This window comes from Lissotriton helveticus, chromosome 2_1 (genome assembly GCF_964261635.1).
Source record: "Lissotriton helveticus chromosome 2_1, aLisHel1.1, whole genome shotgun sequence".
Lineage (NCBI taxonomy): Eukaryota > Metazoa > Chordata > Amphibia > Caudata > Salamandridae > Lissotriton > Lissotriton helveticus.
Genome location: NC_136059.1, coordinates 644,638,134 through 644,652,464, shown reverse-complemented (window position 1 = coordinate 644,652,464; position 14,331 = coordinate 644,638,134). Strand labels below are relative to the sequence as shown.

The 14,331-nt window shown below is 47.2% G+C and overlaps 1 protein-coding gene and 2 non-coding genes across 4 annotated transcripts; all 3 read right to left on the bottom strand.

Moving 5' to 3' along the window:
• Positions 1-1,460: 1,460 nt before the first annotated feature.
• Positions 1,461-13,956, bottom strand: COX7C (cytochrome c oxidase subunit 7C). 2 transcript variants are annotated; one of them, XM_078677338.1, is made up of 3 exons: positions 13,770-13,956; positions 2,796-2,920; positions 1,461-1,560 (listed from the first exon to the last, which is right to left on the bottom strand). In XM_078677338.1, exons 1-2 carry the CDS (start codon positions 13,842-13,844, stop codon positions 2,804-2,806), a joined length of 192 nt encoding a protein of 63 aa, XP_078533464.1. In that variant the 5' UTR covers positions 13,845-13,956; the 3' UTR covers positions 1,461-1,560; positions 2,796-2,803. The 2 variants fall into 2 exon arrangements, with proteins under 2 accessions (XP_078533464.1, XP_078533463.1); XM_078677337.1 differs by having other exon boundaries at positions 2,800-2,920; positions 13,770-13,949.
• Positions 1,975-2,036, bottom strand: LOC144820588 (small nucleolar RNA Z39). Its single transcript, XR_013607870.1, has one exon. It is a non-coding gene; the product is annotated as a small nucleolar RNA Z39 (small nucleolar RNA).
• On the bottom strand, positions 13,450-13,515 carry LOC144820589 (small nucleolar RNA Z39). The gene has a single exon (XR_013607871.1). It is a non-coding gene; the product is annotated as a small nucleolar RNA Z39 (small nucleolar RNA).
• Positions 13,957-14,331: the final 375 nt, after the last annotated feature.

Here is a 14,331-nt window from a genome sequence, read left to right as displayed (position 1 = left end):
TCACCTACTCCCCTTCCAATCTAGGAAACTGCTTATTCAGGGTCTGGTGAACTCCAGACTAGACTATGGAAATACCCTATACCTGGGAGCCCCTGCTTCAGTAATAAAACTACAATACGCCCAAAACGGAGCCGCCAGACTCCTTACAGGAACCAAGTCCAGATGCTCGGCCAAACCGGCCCTTAAAAGTCTCCACTGGCTCCCGATCAAGGAAAGGGTCACGTTTAAGACCCTATGTATCACACAAGTTAATGCACGGCAGAGGCCCGCCAATCTTGAAATCCCTCATCAAACCCTACCACCCGAACAGACAACTCAGGTCAGACAGACTCTCCCTTGCCTGTATTCCAAGAATAAACAGAGCCCGATCGGGGGGAGATTGTTTTCCTACAATGCCCCTAAATTGTGGACCTCTTCCACTGTCCATTCGAGAACACAATTTACTCGCTTTCCGCAGGCAATTAAAAACTTGGCTCTTTCCATAAATGTCTACACCTTCCCCTCCCCCCTCTGGAACAATAGGTTGCATGTCAGCGCTGGGACGCCCTAAGGTAGCTACGCGCTCTAGAAATCCGATTTCAATTCAATACCTGCCAATATCAAGAGCCAGGGACACCACTGCAAAGTATCTGGTTGACCAACACAATGTGTATATTGTAACGAGTGCCCCGATACGAACTCTGATGTACTTAAACTGTGCCTCATAATAGCTATATATATCAATGATAAATTAGATACACCTCAAATGTGCTGGAGAATCCATGATGTAATTTTCTGTTGTAAATAAAAATTATCAAAAGTCTTTGTGATTCCGGATTACTACATTAACAACGATGATACCATCTTTATTCTGATTTTGCGGATTAAGTGTTACCAACTTTGTTAGAAGTCAAATAGAGAACCTCATAGGACTACATTATGCGGATTAAAAGACTTGAATAGGCCTCATCCTGAAATGAAGTCTTATATCGGGCTCATCTGCCACTTGAGATGAAAGTACTTACTTGCCATGGCCTTTACTGCAATATCAAAATAGCAAGAAAGGCTAGGTTGTTACCATGAAAGGGAACACCCAGAATCACCATGTGCCTATTCTGGTTCAGAGTAGCAAGATGTACTTGCCATAGTATGCTTGATATAAGGCCTCAAAATGCAGTGTTCATCAGGCTACACAAATTGTGCTCCAAAGCACCCTAATATCTGATTAAGAACAGAAATTCAGACTTGGGTGCATTTATGTGAATTAGTGTCCTCAGAAACGTTCCGCCTAACTTCTAGGGCAACAGCTAAACTTGTCGGGTCAATCTGCATGCCCTACTTTTTAATCCCTTAAAATTTTTGTGAGCATATCAACACGCCTACAAGCAAAAGCAGCATAGTGTACTACTGAACACATTCTGCAGACCGGTATTGTTGAAATGCTTATGAGTACTTTAAAACAAAGTAAAACGCCAGACAAGTGTTATATATTAGGTTTATTTACAATAATAGTGGGAATAGTTTCAGTGAGATCCATTCCGCCTTACACGATACTTCTCTGCAATACTCCACGCCAGAAATCTGAAGGAAAACAAAATAAGTTATTAAAAAAAGTATCATTTAGGTTTAACTACAAATGGGCAATGCAAAGAAATGTACAAAGACTTTACGTTTGCATGGCGAGGGGGGGGCGGGGCGGCGAAGGAACGGAAATATTTTAAATCTTTGCTGGAAAGGGGAACTGCGGCTGCAAAGCAGGATATCTGTGGGCATTACATATTCATAACAAAGAGGCTTTAAGTAGAAAGATATCAAGCCACTTTGGCCAACATGCATGAGCTTAAAAGAACCTAACCTGAGAAAGTTAAATGTTACAGGAAAAATATAACAAGCCGACTGGTTTTTCCTTCGACCGGCCTCCTCGTGGAAGTTAAATGTGAGATGGAAAGGATTTGGGAACAAAATTGAATGTATTGACACTGTATCGGGACATGGTACATCAGAAAGCGTTTACAGTATCATGGTTTTTCATACTGTTATGTTCACATCATCTGCACCAGCCCTTCATTATCAGAACATAACTCCACACTCAAGATAAAGAAGAAAAGCAAGCATATGATTTTGCGATAAACTGCTTTCTCAACAGTGGGTGGGTTCCGGTATAACCGCTGACTAACCAATTATCTCGAACAATGTGTAAAAAAATGTTTCTCAAAACAGCAAGCAAATTGGTCTTCAAATTCTACCACAGAAACTGAACAAATAATTGGTATAATAAAGTCGTACACCAGACAAGCATCAAAAAGTTACCCACAAACTGGGTAGATCTCCAACAGAGAAACAAATTCTAATACACAAACTCCAAAGGAGAACCCACCACCATGTCATAAATATCCCCCTACCCCCCTTTATGGCTAATACAGTTCACCTAAACGTCCTCCACTAGTATTGCCTCTTCGGAGTAAGTCGGACGCTTTAATCACCTTTGTAATTGAATCAAGGAAATTATATAGAACGTTTCCTGCAAGAGCCTTTAGTCAAATACCCATCCATATGTTCCGCACAGAACGTAATGAAATGGGGATATTACTGACCTCCACCCACCCTACACTGTACATGTAGCCTCTTAGTAGTGGCTTACATGAAAAAAGCCAGTCACTTAACAGTTTACACTCCTCTTGTAATCTGAAATAAATGCTGAATTTCTTAAAGGTTTATTACAATAGTGTAGACTGAACAAAAAAGCGTTCATGCTTTACTTTCAAGACATGATTCAAGAAATATACAAGTCTGCAGGGCATTAAAGAGGATCTTACTTGCCTCTTCACTTCTTCAGCAATTGGTGCCGGACAATTACAAAAGGAAAGACAAAGCCACTTCCAAAGAAAACGGTCATCATTGCTAGAAGTCTCCATTTGTTTTCCACAGAAAATGGAATGTTCTGTAAATAAAACAAAAATTGTATTACATTATTAGGAAATGCTATTAAAGGCATCAACATGTTTTGTCTTTTAGGGGAGGGGGGAATGAACGTAGAACAATTTTAAACCATCAAAATGACTTTGCCCCCGCCCATTTCCAAGATTATACAGCTAAGCCCCGCCCATTTCCAAGATTATACAGCTAAGTACAAATTCTTGGGAGATACGCAAATATAAAAGATCTATGGTCAATTTTCCAAAGTAATCCTAACCACTGTACCCACCACATTGGGCAAAGCTTTAGTATTACATTTATTCTAGGCAGTTTAACCATATTTCTTCTGATAAGCTAAAAAAAATCTGAATTTAAACCAATGCCAGTACTGCTTTGAAATTGGAAACCCTTTACAAGCTAACCAAATCGCAGCCTATAAGAAATGAACACGTATTTTATGGAGAATGCATGCATGATAAGTCCCGTTGTTGAAAATAACATAGTTACCATGTTAAGGTGTTGTGTGCAAATGTGGGGTTTACCGATATGCAGGTTGCAAGCTCATTAAGTACATACAGCATGCAGAAGATGAATGCAAAGACAAAATGCATTATTTCTGGTGTGGGTGGGTTATCTAGAAGACATTCATCAACTTCAACATTTCGCACAGGGATGTAAGTCTATGACTATGGGAATAAGGTTAGGGTTCGTGCATAGCAGCACTAAAATGTTTAAGATGCTTTTGCTTCCACGGGTGGAGATCAGTTTGTGCCTCAGTTCAAGCTTCCTATTTATAGGAGAAGGTGTCTTGGGGACAGAAAAGAAGTCTCGACATTCATCCGCTACTAATTTTTTAGACTAGAGTATTAATGGTGCTAGACACCCTTATACGGAATAAACAAATTCACAATCATACATATCAGCAAGCTTCATCTCTAGCTGAAAAGAGCTGAAATCTTTCCATTCATGTACATCTGAAAAAGTATCAGATTTTGCCTCTATAAATGATGTTCTACTCAACTAGTTGTGTTTGAAGGTCAGTGCTGCACACTGTGTAATATTATATATTCATATGGTGCCTAGATTTATTCCCACCAGTGTTACAGGAAATCTTATGTTTGCGTGATGCGATTTTGAAAAGCAAAAACTAGGACAAGCCATACAGAAAAAGGACTAAAGGAAGAAAATTAATTGGCTATAGATATATCGATATTTATTTTATTTTTACACTGTAACCCTGCGGGCATCCTGGCGCTGAGACAACAGAAGAAACCGGAAGATAGGCAGCTGATCTAAATTGGAGCAGCTGATATAGGATATATCTATACATAGCTCTATTTATATCTATATATCACACCTTCACTTGACTGATTTCCCCACCTCTTATAGAAATGAGCTCCTGGTGGGATAGCGAACTCCCAACACAATACACCACTTCAAATCAACTGTTTCTGGAACCCCCGAACAAAGACCGGCCGCTGCTCAAATTGGTTCGGAGCAGAGACCAAGGAGCTACGAAACAAGCCAGGTAAAATTTGCTGTGTTAAAATTGAATTATCACATGCTGCAAGAAATTCTATGTCAGGACTGGAGGCGAAGATGATGCCTTCTTTCTTCACTTTATTTTCAACAGCAACCATGTAAAATATCAACAAAAGCTACTTTTACCATAGTACAACTGGGGAAAAACGTAGTTCAAACAACCAATGAGATCATTGTTAACCAATCAGCATCTAGATAGTCCCATATAGTCCTTTCTCCTTGTCCTCTTTCTTCGCTGCTGCGCAGCCAAGATAAGCATCCCTGTGTTTTTCTCTTCCATTTGACTAAGTTGAGGTTATATATATTTAAATTGTTTGTTATTAGAGTAGTCACCCCTTATTGAGCGCGACGCGACTCTTGATTCTTTGAGTTTCAATTGTTAAGATTTGACCTTTGTGTGGTAAAGTTGCTTTGTACTTGTGTTTTCAGATCGCGTCACGGTTTTGCTGTGTACTTGCTTATTGTCCGTAATATTGGCAGTGAAACACAGCGGCGGTTCAGGACACGAGAGCGGTTCACTCGCTCTTACGTGTCCCGGTCCTGGAGCGCAGTTGGCCTCCAGTCCCTAGAGGGTGAGAGGTGCTCACTTTGAATTCCTCTCAGGAGGAATTTCTTCGTTCGTGCGCTTTCCGCTGCCTATCTGCCAGTGATTTCGCTTAGCTGCTACTCTTAGCTAACACGAGTCAAGTTATTCACGGTGTTTGCAATTGTCTGTATCGGACATTCTGATGCCTCTTTGAGATCAGGTACAGGCTATTGTTGGCACTTTGTCTGGGACTCGTTATTTCCCCCCAGCTTTCTGATAACTGCGATTTAATCTGTGCTGCTCCAGGTGGTGTTCCAGGATTGAGACCCATTATTAAAACAGCGAGGTGCTCGCAAAGAAACCGATTTGGACTGACACCCAGTCCCCCATAAAGGGCCACTTTGTAGAGGGGCTTGTAGTCTGACACCCAGACTTTTACAAACTGGATTCCCTGTCCTTTGGGTTTACCTAATTTGCGGTTACTTATTTTTACAAGCATTTACAATGCAATGGTTTTGCCTTTGTTAAAGTTAGAGCTATTGGCATTGCTCTTGACACTCTGAAGCTCCACTCTGAAGCTCCACTCTGCACTCTGAAGCTCCACTCTGCACTCTGAAGCTCCACTCTGCACTCTGAAGCTCCACTCTGCACTCTGAAGCTCCACTCTGCACTCTGAAGCTCCACTCTGCACTCTGAAGCTCCACTCTGCACTCTGAAGCTGCACTCTGAAGCTCCACTCTGAAGCTGCACTCTGAAGCTCCACTCTGAAGCTCCACTCTGAAGCTCCACTCTGAAGCTGCACTCTGAAGCTCCACTCTGCACTCTGAAGCTCCACTCTGCACTCTGAAGCTCCACTCTGCACTCTGAAGCTCCACTCTGCACTCTGAAGCTCCACTCTGCACTCTGAAGCTGCACTCTGCACTCTGAAGCTGCACTCTGAAGCTCCACTCTGCACTCTGAAGCTCCACTCTGCACTCTGAAGCTCCACTCTGATGCTCCACTCTGAAGCTCCACTCTGAAGCTCCACTCTGAAGCTCCACTCTGAAGCTCCACTCTGCACTCTGAAGCTCCACTCTGCACTCTGAAGCTCCACTCTGAAGCTCCACTCTGAAGCTCCACTCTGCACTCTGAAGCTCCACTCTGAATCTGCACTCTGAAGCTCCACTCTGAATCTGCACTCTGATGCTCCACTCTGAATCTGCACTCTGATGCTCCACTCTGAATCTGCACTCTGAAGCTCCACTCTGCACTCTGAATCTGCACTCTGCACTCTGAATCTGCACTCTGCAGCTCCACTCTGAATCTGCAGCTCCACTCTGAAGCTCCACTCTGAAGCTCCACTCTGAAGCTCCACTCTGAAGCTCCACTCTGAAGCTCCACTCTGAAGCTCCACTCTGAAGCTCCACTCTGAAGCTCCACTCTGAAGCTCCACTCTGAAGCTCCACTCTGCACTCTGAAGCTCCACTCTGCACTCTGAAGCTCCACTCTGCACTCTGAAGCTCCACTCTGCACTCTGAAGCTCCACTCTGCACTCTGAAGCTCCACTCTGAAGCTCCACTCTGAAGCTCCACTCTGAAGCTCCACTCTGAAGCTCCACTCTGAAGCTCCACTCTGAAGCTCCACTCTGAAGCTCCACTCTGAAGCTCCACTCTGAAGCTCCACTCTGAAGCTCCACTCTGAAGCTCCACTCTGAAGCTCCACTCTGAAGCTCCACTCTGAAGCTCCACTCTGAAGCTCCACTCTGAAGCTCCACTCTGAAGCTCCACTCTGAAGCTCCACTCTGAAGCTCCACTCTGAAGCTCCACTCTGAAGCTCCACTCTGAAGCTCCACTCTGAAGCTCCACTCTGAAGCTCCACTCTGAAGCTCCACTCTGAAGCTCCACTCTGAAGCTCCACTCTGAAGCTCCACTCTGAAGCTCCACTCTGAAGCTCCACTCTGAAGCTCCACTCTGAAGCTCCACTCTGAAGCTCCACTCTGAAGCTCCACTCTGAAGCTCCACTCTGAAGCTCCACTCTGAAGCTCCACTCTGAAGCTCCACTCTGAAGCTCCACTCTGAAGCTCCACTCTGAAGCTCCACTCTGAAGCTCCACTCTGAAGCTCCACTCTGAAGCTCCACTCTGAAGCTCCACTCTGAAGCTCCACTCTGAAGCTCCACTCTGAAGCTCCACTCTGAAGCTCCACTCTGAAGCTCCACTCTGCACTCTGAAGCTCCACTCTGAAGCTCCACTCTGAAGCTCCACTCTGAAGCTCCACTCTGAAGCTCCACTCTGAAGCTCCACTCTGAAGCTCCACTCTGAAGCTCCACTCTGAAGCTCCACTCTGAAGCTCCACTCTGAAGCTCCACTCTGAAGCTCCACTCTGAAGCTCCACTCTGAAGCTCCACTCTGAAGCTCCACTCTGCACTCTGAAGCTCCACTCTGAAGCTCCACTCTGAAGCTCCACTCTGCACTCTGAAGCTCCACTCTGAAGCTCCACTCTGCACTCTGAAGCACTCTGCACTCTGAAGCTCCACTCTGAAGCTCCACTCTGCACTCTGAAGCTCCACTCTGAAGCTCCACTCTGCACTCTGAAGCTCCACTCTGAAGCTCCACTCTGCACTCTGAAGCTCCACTCTGAATCTGCACTCTGAAGCTCCACTCTGCACTCTGAAGCTCCACTCTGAATAGTATACTCAGGCCACTCTGAAGCTCCACTCTGAAGCTCCACTCTGAAGCTCCACTCTGAAGCTCCACTCTGAAGCTCCACTCTGAAGCTCCACTCTGAAGCTCCACTCTGAAGCTCCACTCTGAAGCTCCACTCTGAAGCTCCACTCTGAAGCTCCACTCTGAAGCTCCACTCTGAAGCTCCACTCTGAAGCTCCACTCTGAAGCTCCACTCTGAAGCTCCACTCTGAAGCTCCACTCTGAAGCTCCACTCTGAAGCTCCACTCTGAAGCTCCACTCTGAAGCTCCACTCTGAAGCTCCACTCTGCACTCTGAAGCTCCACTCTGAAGCTCCACTCTGCACTCTGAAGCTCCACTCTGAATCTGCACTCTGAAGCTCCACTCTGCACTCTGAAGCTCCACTCTGAAGCTCCACTCTGAAGCTCCACTCTGAAGCTCCACTCTGAAGCTCCACTCTGAAGCTCCACTCTGAAGCTCCACTCTGAAGCTCCACTCTGCACTCTGAAGCTCCACTCTGCACTCTGAAGCTCCACTCTGAAGCTCCACTCTGAAGCTCCACTCTGAAGCTCCACTCTGAAGCTCCACTCTGAAGCTCCACTCTGAAGCTCCACTCTGAAGCTCCACTCTGAAGCTCCACTCTGAAGCTCCACTCTGAAGCTCCACTCTGAAGCTCCACTCTGAAGCTCCACTCTGAAGCTCCACTCTGAAGCTCCACTCTGCACTCTGAAGCTCCACTCTGAAGCTCCACTCTGCACTCTGAAGCTCCACTCTGAAGCTCCACTCTGCACTCTGATGCTCCACTCTGAAGCTCCACTCTGAAGCTCCACTCTGAAGCTCCACTCTGAAGCTCCACTCTGCACTCTGATGCTCCACTCTGAAGCTCCACTCTGCACTCTGATGCTCCACTCTGATGCTCCACTCTGAAGCTCCACTCTGAAGCTCCACTCTGAAGCTCCACTCTGAAGCTCCACTCTGAAGCTCCACTCTGAAGCTCCACTCTGAAGCTCCACTCTGAAGCTCCACTCTGAAGCTCCACTCTGAAGCTCCACTCTGAAGCTCCACTCTGATGCTCCACTCTGATGCTCCACTCTGATGCTCCACTCTGATGCTCCACTCTGAAGCTCCACTCTGAAGCTCCACTCTGAAGCTCCACTCTGAAGCTCCACTCTGCACTCTGAAGCTCCACTCTGCACTCTGAAGCTCCACTCTGAATCTGCACTCTGAAGCTCCACTCTGCACTCTGAAGCTCCACTCTGAATCTGCACTCTGAAGCTCCACTCTGCACTCTGAAGCTCCACTCTGAATCTGCACTCTGATGCTCCACTCTGAATCTGCACTCTGAAGCTCCACTCTGCACTCTGAAGCTCCACTCTGAAGCTCCACTCTGAAGCTCCACTCTGAAGCTCCACTCTGAAGCTCCACTCTGAAGCTCCACTCTGAAGCTCCACTCTGAAGCTCCACTCTGAAGCTCCACTCTGAAGCTCCACTCTGAAGCTCCACTCTGAAGCTCCACTCTGAAGCTCCACTCTGAAGCTCCACTCTGCACTCTGAAGCTCCACTCTGAAGCTCCACTCTGAAGCTCCACTCTGAAGCTCCACTCTGAAGCTCCACTCTGAAGCTCCACTCTGCACTCTGAAGCTCCACTCTGAAGCTCCACTCTGCACTCTGAAGCTCCACTCTGAAGCTCCACTCTGCACTCTGAAGCTCCACTCTGAATCTGCACTCTGAAGCTCCACTCTGAAGCTCCACTCTGAAGCTCCACTCTGAAGCTCCACTCTGAAGCTCCACTCTGAAGCTCCACTCTGAAGCTCCACTCTGAAGCTCCACTCTGAAGCTCCACTCTGAAGCTCCACTCTGAAGCTCCACTCTGAAGCTCCACTCTGAAGCTCCACTCTGAAGCTCCACTCTGAAGCTCCACTCTGAAGCTCCACTCTGAAGCTCCACTCTGAAGCTCCACTCTGAAGCTCCACTCTGAAGCTCCACTCTGAAGCTCCACTCTGAAGCTCCACTCTGCACTCTGAAGCTCCACTCTGAAGCTCCACTCTGAAGCTCCACTCTGAAGCTCCACTCTGAAGCTCCACTCTGAAGCTCCACTCTGAAGCTCCACTCTGAAGCTCCACTCTGCACTCTGAAGCTCCACTCTGAAGCTCCACTCTGCACTCTGAAGCTCCACTCTGAAGCTCCACTCTGCACTCTGAAGCTCCACTCTGAAGCTCCACTCTGAAGCTCCACTCTGAAGCTCCACTCTGAAGCTCCACTCTGAAGCTCCACTCTGAAGCTCCACTCTGAAGCTCCACTCTGAAGCTCCACTCTGAAGCTCCACTCTGAAGCTCCACTCTGAAGCTCCACTCTGAAGCTCCACTCTGAAGCTCCACTCTGAAGCTCCACTCTGAAGCTCCACTCTGAAGCTCCACTCTGAAGCTCCACTCTGAAGCTCCACTCTGAAGCTCCACTCTGAAGCTCCACTCTGAAGCTCCACTCTGAAGCTCCACTCTGAAGCTCCACTCTGAAGCTCCACTCTGAAGCTCCACTCTGAAGCTCCACTCTGAAGCTCCACTCTGAAGCTCCACTCTGAAGCTCCACTCTGAAGCTCCACTCTGAAGCTCCACTCTGAAGCTCCACTCTGAAGCTCCACTCTGAAGCTCCACTCTGAAGCTCCACTCTGAAGCTCCACTCTGAAGCTCCACTCTGAAGCTCCACTCTGAAGCTCCACTCTGAAGCTCCACTCTGAAGCTCCACTCTGAAGCTCCACTCTGAAGCTCCACTCTGAAGCTCGTACAATGGCAAGGCTCCGTTTACGGAGCCAGCCAATCAATGACGAGGGCCGACCCAAAGCACCCTACAGTTCTCAACAGGATTTCGCCTGCGCGAAAAGCTGCGCTCTAGCTCCACTCTGAAGCTGCACTCTGAAGCTCCACTCTGAAGCTCCACTCTGAAGCTCCACTCTGAAGCTCCACTCTGAAGCTCCACTCTGAAGCTCCACTCTGAAGCTCCACTCTGAAGCTCCACTCTGAAGCTCCACTCTGAAGCTCCACTCTGAAGCTCCACTCTGAAGCTCCACTCTGAAGCTCCACTCTGAAGCTCCACTCTGAAGCTCCACTCTGAAGCTCCACTCTGAAGCTCCACTCTGAAGCTCCACTCTGCACTCTGAAGCTCCACTCTGAAGCTCCACTCTGCACTCTGAAGCTCCACTCTGAAGCTCCACTCTGAAGCTCCACTCTGAAGCTCCACTCTGAAGCTCCACTCTGAAGCTCCACTCTGAAGCTCCACTCTGAAGCTCCACTCTGAAGCTCCACTCTGAAGCTCCACTCTGCACTCTGAAGCTCCACTGAAGCTACACACCGCGCAGGGCAGCTCTGGATGCTGATGCGAGAGGCCAGCTGGGAGGCGCGCTGCTCGTCTTCCTGCTCGTGCTGACTCGGAGAGAAAACTTGTTTTCATTGGGAGAGCGGCCTTCAAAGACCCGGTCACTGCGCCTCTCCGAGTGTTTAGCTTGGGATAAAATGGGCGCAGTGTTGTGGTGATGACAGTAGAGCAAGGGAGGTGCCGGCAATGCCGGAACAGACTCGGGGGCGTTCCCGGCGTCGCGTGACGTTGGCAAAAGGCAAAGAATGTCAGGAACGCCCCCGTGTCTGGTCCGGCATTGACGGACAGGCCCCTCGTCCAATGGCAAGGCTCCGTTTACGGAGCCAGCCAATCAATGACGAGGGCCGACCCAAAGCACCCTACAGTTCTCAACAGGATTTCGCCTGCGCGAAAAGCTGCGCAGAGCGCAGCTTTCGCTAGGCAAAACCTAAAAATGGAGTATGATAATGAGCCTCGGAGTGGCGGACCTGCCAGAGATGACTACTTATGACGCGGTAGATACCTCCATCTATAGAGCAGTGGAGGAAGCTATGACTCCTTTCAAGAAAAGACTTTACCGCCAAATTTCCCAGGCATTTGAAAAGTGGGGTCCACCTCGGGGGACAGTACCGCCTGCCCCTGCTCCTGTGTCTGCTGACCCAGCAGGCACCCCTACGAAACGTACCCATGAGGCAAGGGTGGATTTGGATGCCATAGATGGGTTACGCCAAGCCTTTATGGCGACTCAACACGCTTTACCACCAGGGAATGGGGGTTTGCCCCCTGCCATCCTTCCTGCTACCCCTAAAGGTTCAGGAGATTCAGATGTGGTTTCCGGGAACGTCGGGTCCCGATGGCTCCTCACGTCCGTCCACCTCAGTCACTGATTTATCGGACATCTTGGACCTAGAGGATAACATCCATCCCCTGTCATCTGACTGGGCACGGGTCGATAAGGTCGCTTATGTTGCAAGCCGCATACATAGACCTCTTGAGCAAGAGGCTCGGAATTGCGTACGTGCAGTGTCACCTCGCCCTTCTCTGGAGGGGAAGTGGCCTTAACCCCCGACATTGACCCACGCATGGCCAACTAGTGACCCCCATTCCTACAAAAATATCTACATATATTCTTCCAATTTTCTTTCTTTAGCTCTATTTATGTATGGCAGGTCATGGTTTTTACTTTTCAAAATCGTGTCACCCAAACATAGGATTTCATGTATCACAAGTGGGAACACATCACAGCACCCTCAGCCATAAGTGGGTAAAATACTTAAGTACAAAAACAGATTTAGATTGTGGGGCACATATACTATTCCACTATATGTAGCACAGCGAGAGAACTTGCTGCGTTGCGTGGAAGGGGGGGGGGGAAGCAAAAGCACTTAATATTTACAAAAATATGAAGCATGTTGCTATCTCCATACATTGCTGCACTGTGCTGCCCTAGTACCAACCTAGTACCAACGCAGGCACCTTTGCTTAAGGGTGCCAGAGTTATAAACATGATTGTTTTTGTGCCGGAAGGCTTACAATCCTGCACAAAAACGGATCTAATGAGGCATTTTGTCTTTCTATGCATGATGCAGAATGCACCACACACAAAGAAAATACGCAACCATCTGGGAGGCATACCGATCTGATGCAATCTCAGGTTTACCAACTTTTGTAAAGCTGGAATTGTGTTAAAATGCATGGGTGGATGCACTGGAACGCACATGCTCTACCCATGAAACACCTCCCAGCTCGAAATGAAATGCAACACAAGCACTTGTGCAACATTTCATTAGAAGCCCAATGTGGCAAAAATTGCCCCTTTCAAGGCTTGGTAGATTACTCAATCTTTGTGTGTTATCCTCTCCCGACACAAGGACATCGCAAATGTTTGTTAAGTCTGAGCCTGAATTCAAAACACTTCTGCCCACAGGTAGACCACTCACTTAAACTTGCCTGACAAATTTCTTTTTTTTTAAATTTTGAGGTATTTATTATTTTTTTACAAAATAGGTACAATCGTTTTGCAATTAAGAGTTCCAGGTGATCGTTACAAGTCGTTGCAGAAAAAAGCCAATAATTACACAAAAGCTTAATTGATGTTACAAACTGCTCTTTTAAGCTCAACCATCTGAAGCCCTCTGTATTGACCGTCGAGGGGGGACTAAGGATAGAACGATATAGGAGTAAAAAATAGAAGAGATAGATTGTGTGCAAGTAATGTTTCGCTCTGAGCCTAGTCTGGGTTGGAGTCAAACTCAAAATACTGCCCCCAACTCTCCAGGCAGTGCTCCACAAATCTAGAAACCCGCTGCAGTTATCAATTGCAGACTTCCAAGAATGCAAACATTTATTGCGTTAAACTAATTACAAATGGGATGAAAGACGTACACCACCGCCCCAATGTTCTACATTCCTATCCATAATACGAGGAAAGTTACGCAAACCAACTAAGGCCAACAGCAGGGAAGCTGCGAAGCTGGTGCATCAGAAAGCGTTTACAGGATCATAGAGGACCTCATACTTATATATGCTCTCATCAAGTGCACGTGCTCGGCAGCAGTCGCTGGGCCTAAGCAACAAGACGGCGTAGCGTTTTATTTATAACAAATAAAAAGCAGACAAAATAAAGATAGTAAATGTGTCGAACAACGACAGGCACGCCTAATACAGCTCAAGAGAAAATATCCTTGGGAACATTTAAGCGCGCGTGGAAGTTCAGAGGCGACGCGGAGAAAAAGAAAAAAAAAAGCCGGCCTTTCTACCCTCACCCCCATTCCACGTCCGCGCGCTATTTAGTTACCTTCCCGGGCCCCTCTTCATAGTGGGACCTGCGAATGACAGAGGTGGCAAACCTGCGGACGCTCTGTCCCAACATGATAACGCCGGGAACAAACGGTGATAATCTTTGAGGCCCGGTGTTAAACTATCTCTTTCTCTCGGGCTCGACCTTCCGAATGAACTGGCGGAAGCGTGAAGAGGTGAAGGAGAGGAGGATTATGGGACAGAAGGGGCGGTGCATTAATGGTTGAAGCGCGAGGAACGTTGGGAAATATAGTCCATCAATGACCTGGCTACGGCGAGTGCGAGGGTGTCGTAACATGAAAGCACTACAGCGCCCAGACAAGACAAAGCCTTACAACGCAAACTGTATTTTTTTACGACCTCACGCTGACAACGTCTTAATAGCGTGGGCTATGACACGTCTATTCTTTCACGAAAAGGCGGAAGTGAGCTGTGCTTCTTCCTGACGACAGCCTCCGGGTATTTTTCATTTTAGTTTTTATGACCTTTATGAAACAAAATTCTAATTTTCTTTGTTCGTGATAATATCATGGTATTGTTATGTAATAATTTCAAAATTC

What these genes read in the sequence shown, in the direction of transcription:
- COX7C (XM_078677338.1), bottom strand. Translation starts at nt 13,844, where the DNA reads ATGTTGGGACAGAGCGTCCGCAGGTTTGCCACCTCTGTCATTCGCAGG. An exon ending in ATGAAGAGGGGCCCGGGAAG is followed by an intron (nt 2,921 to 13,769) that starts GTAACTAAATAG and finishes TTTTATTTACAG; the next exon opens with AACATTCCATTTTCTGTGGA.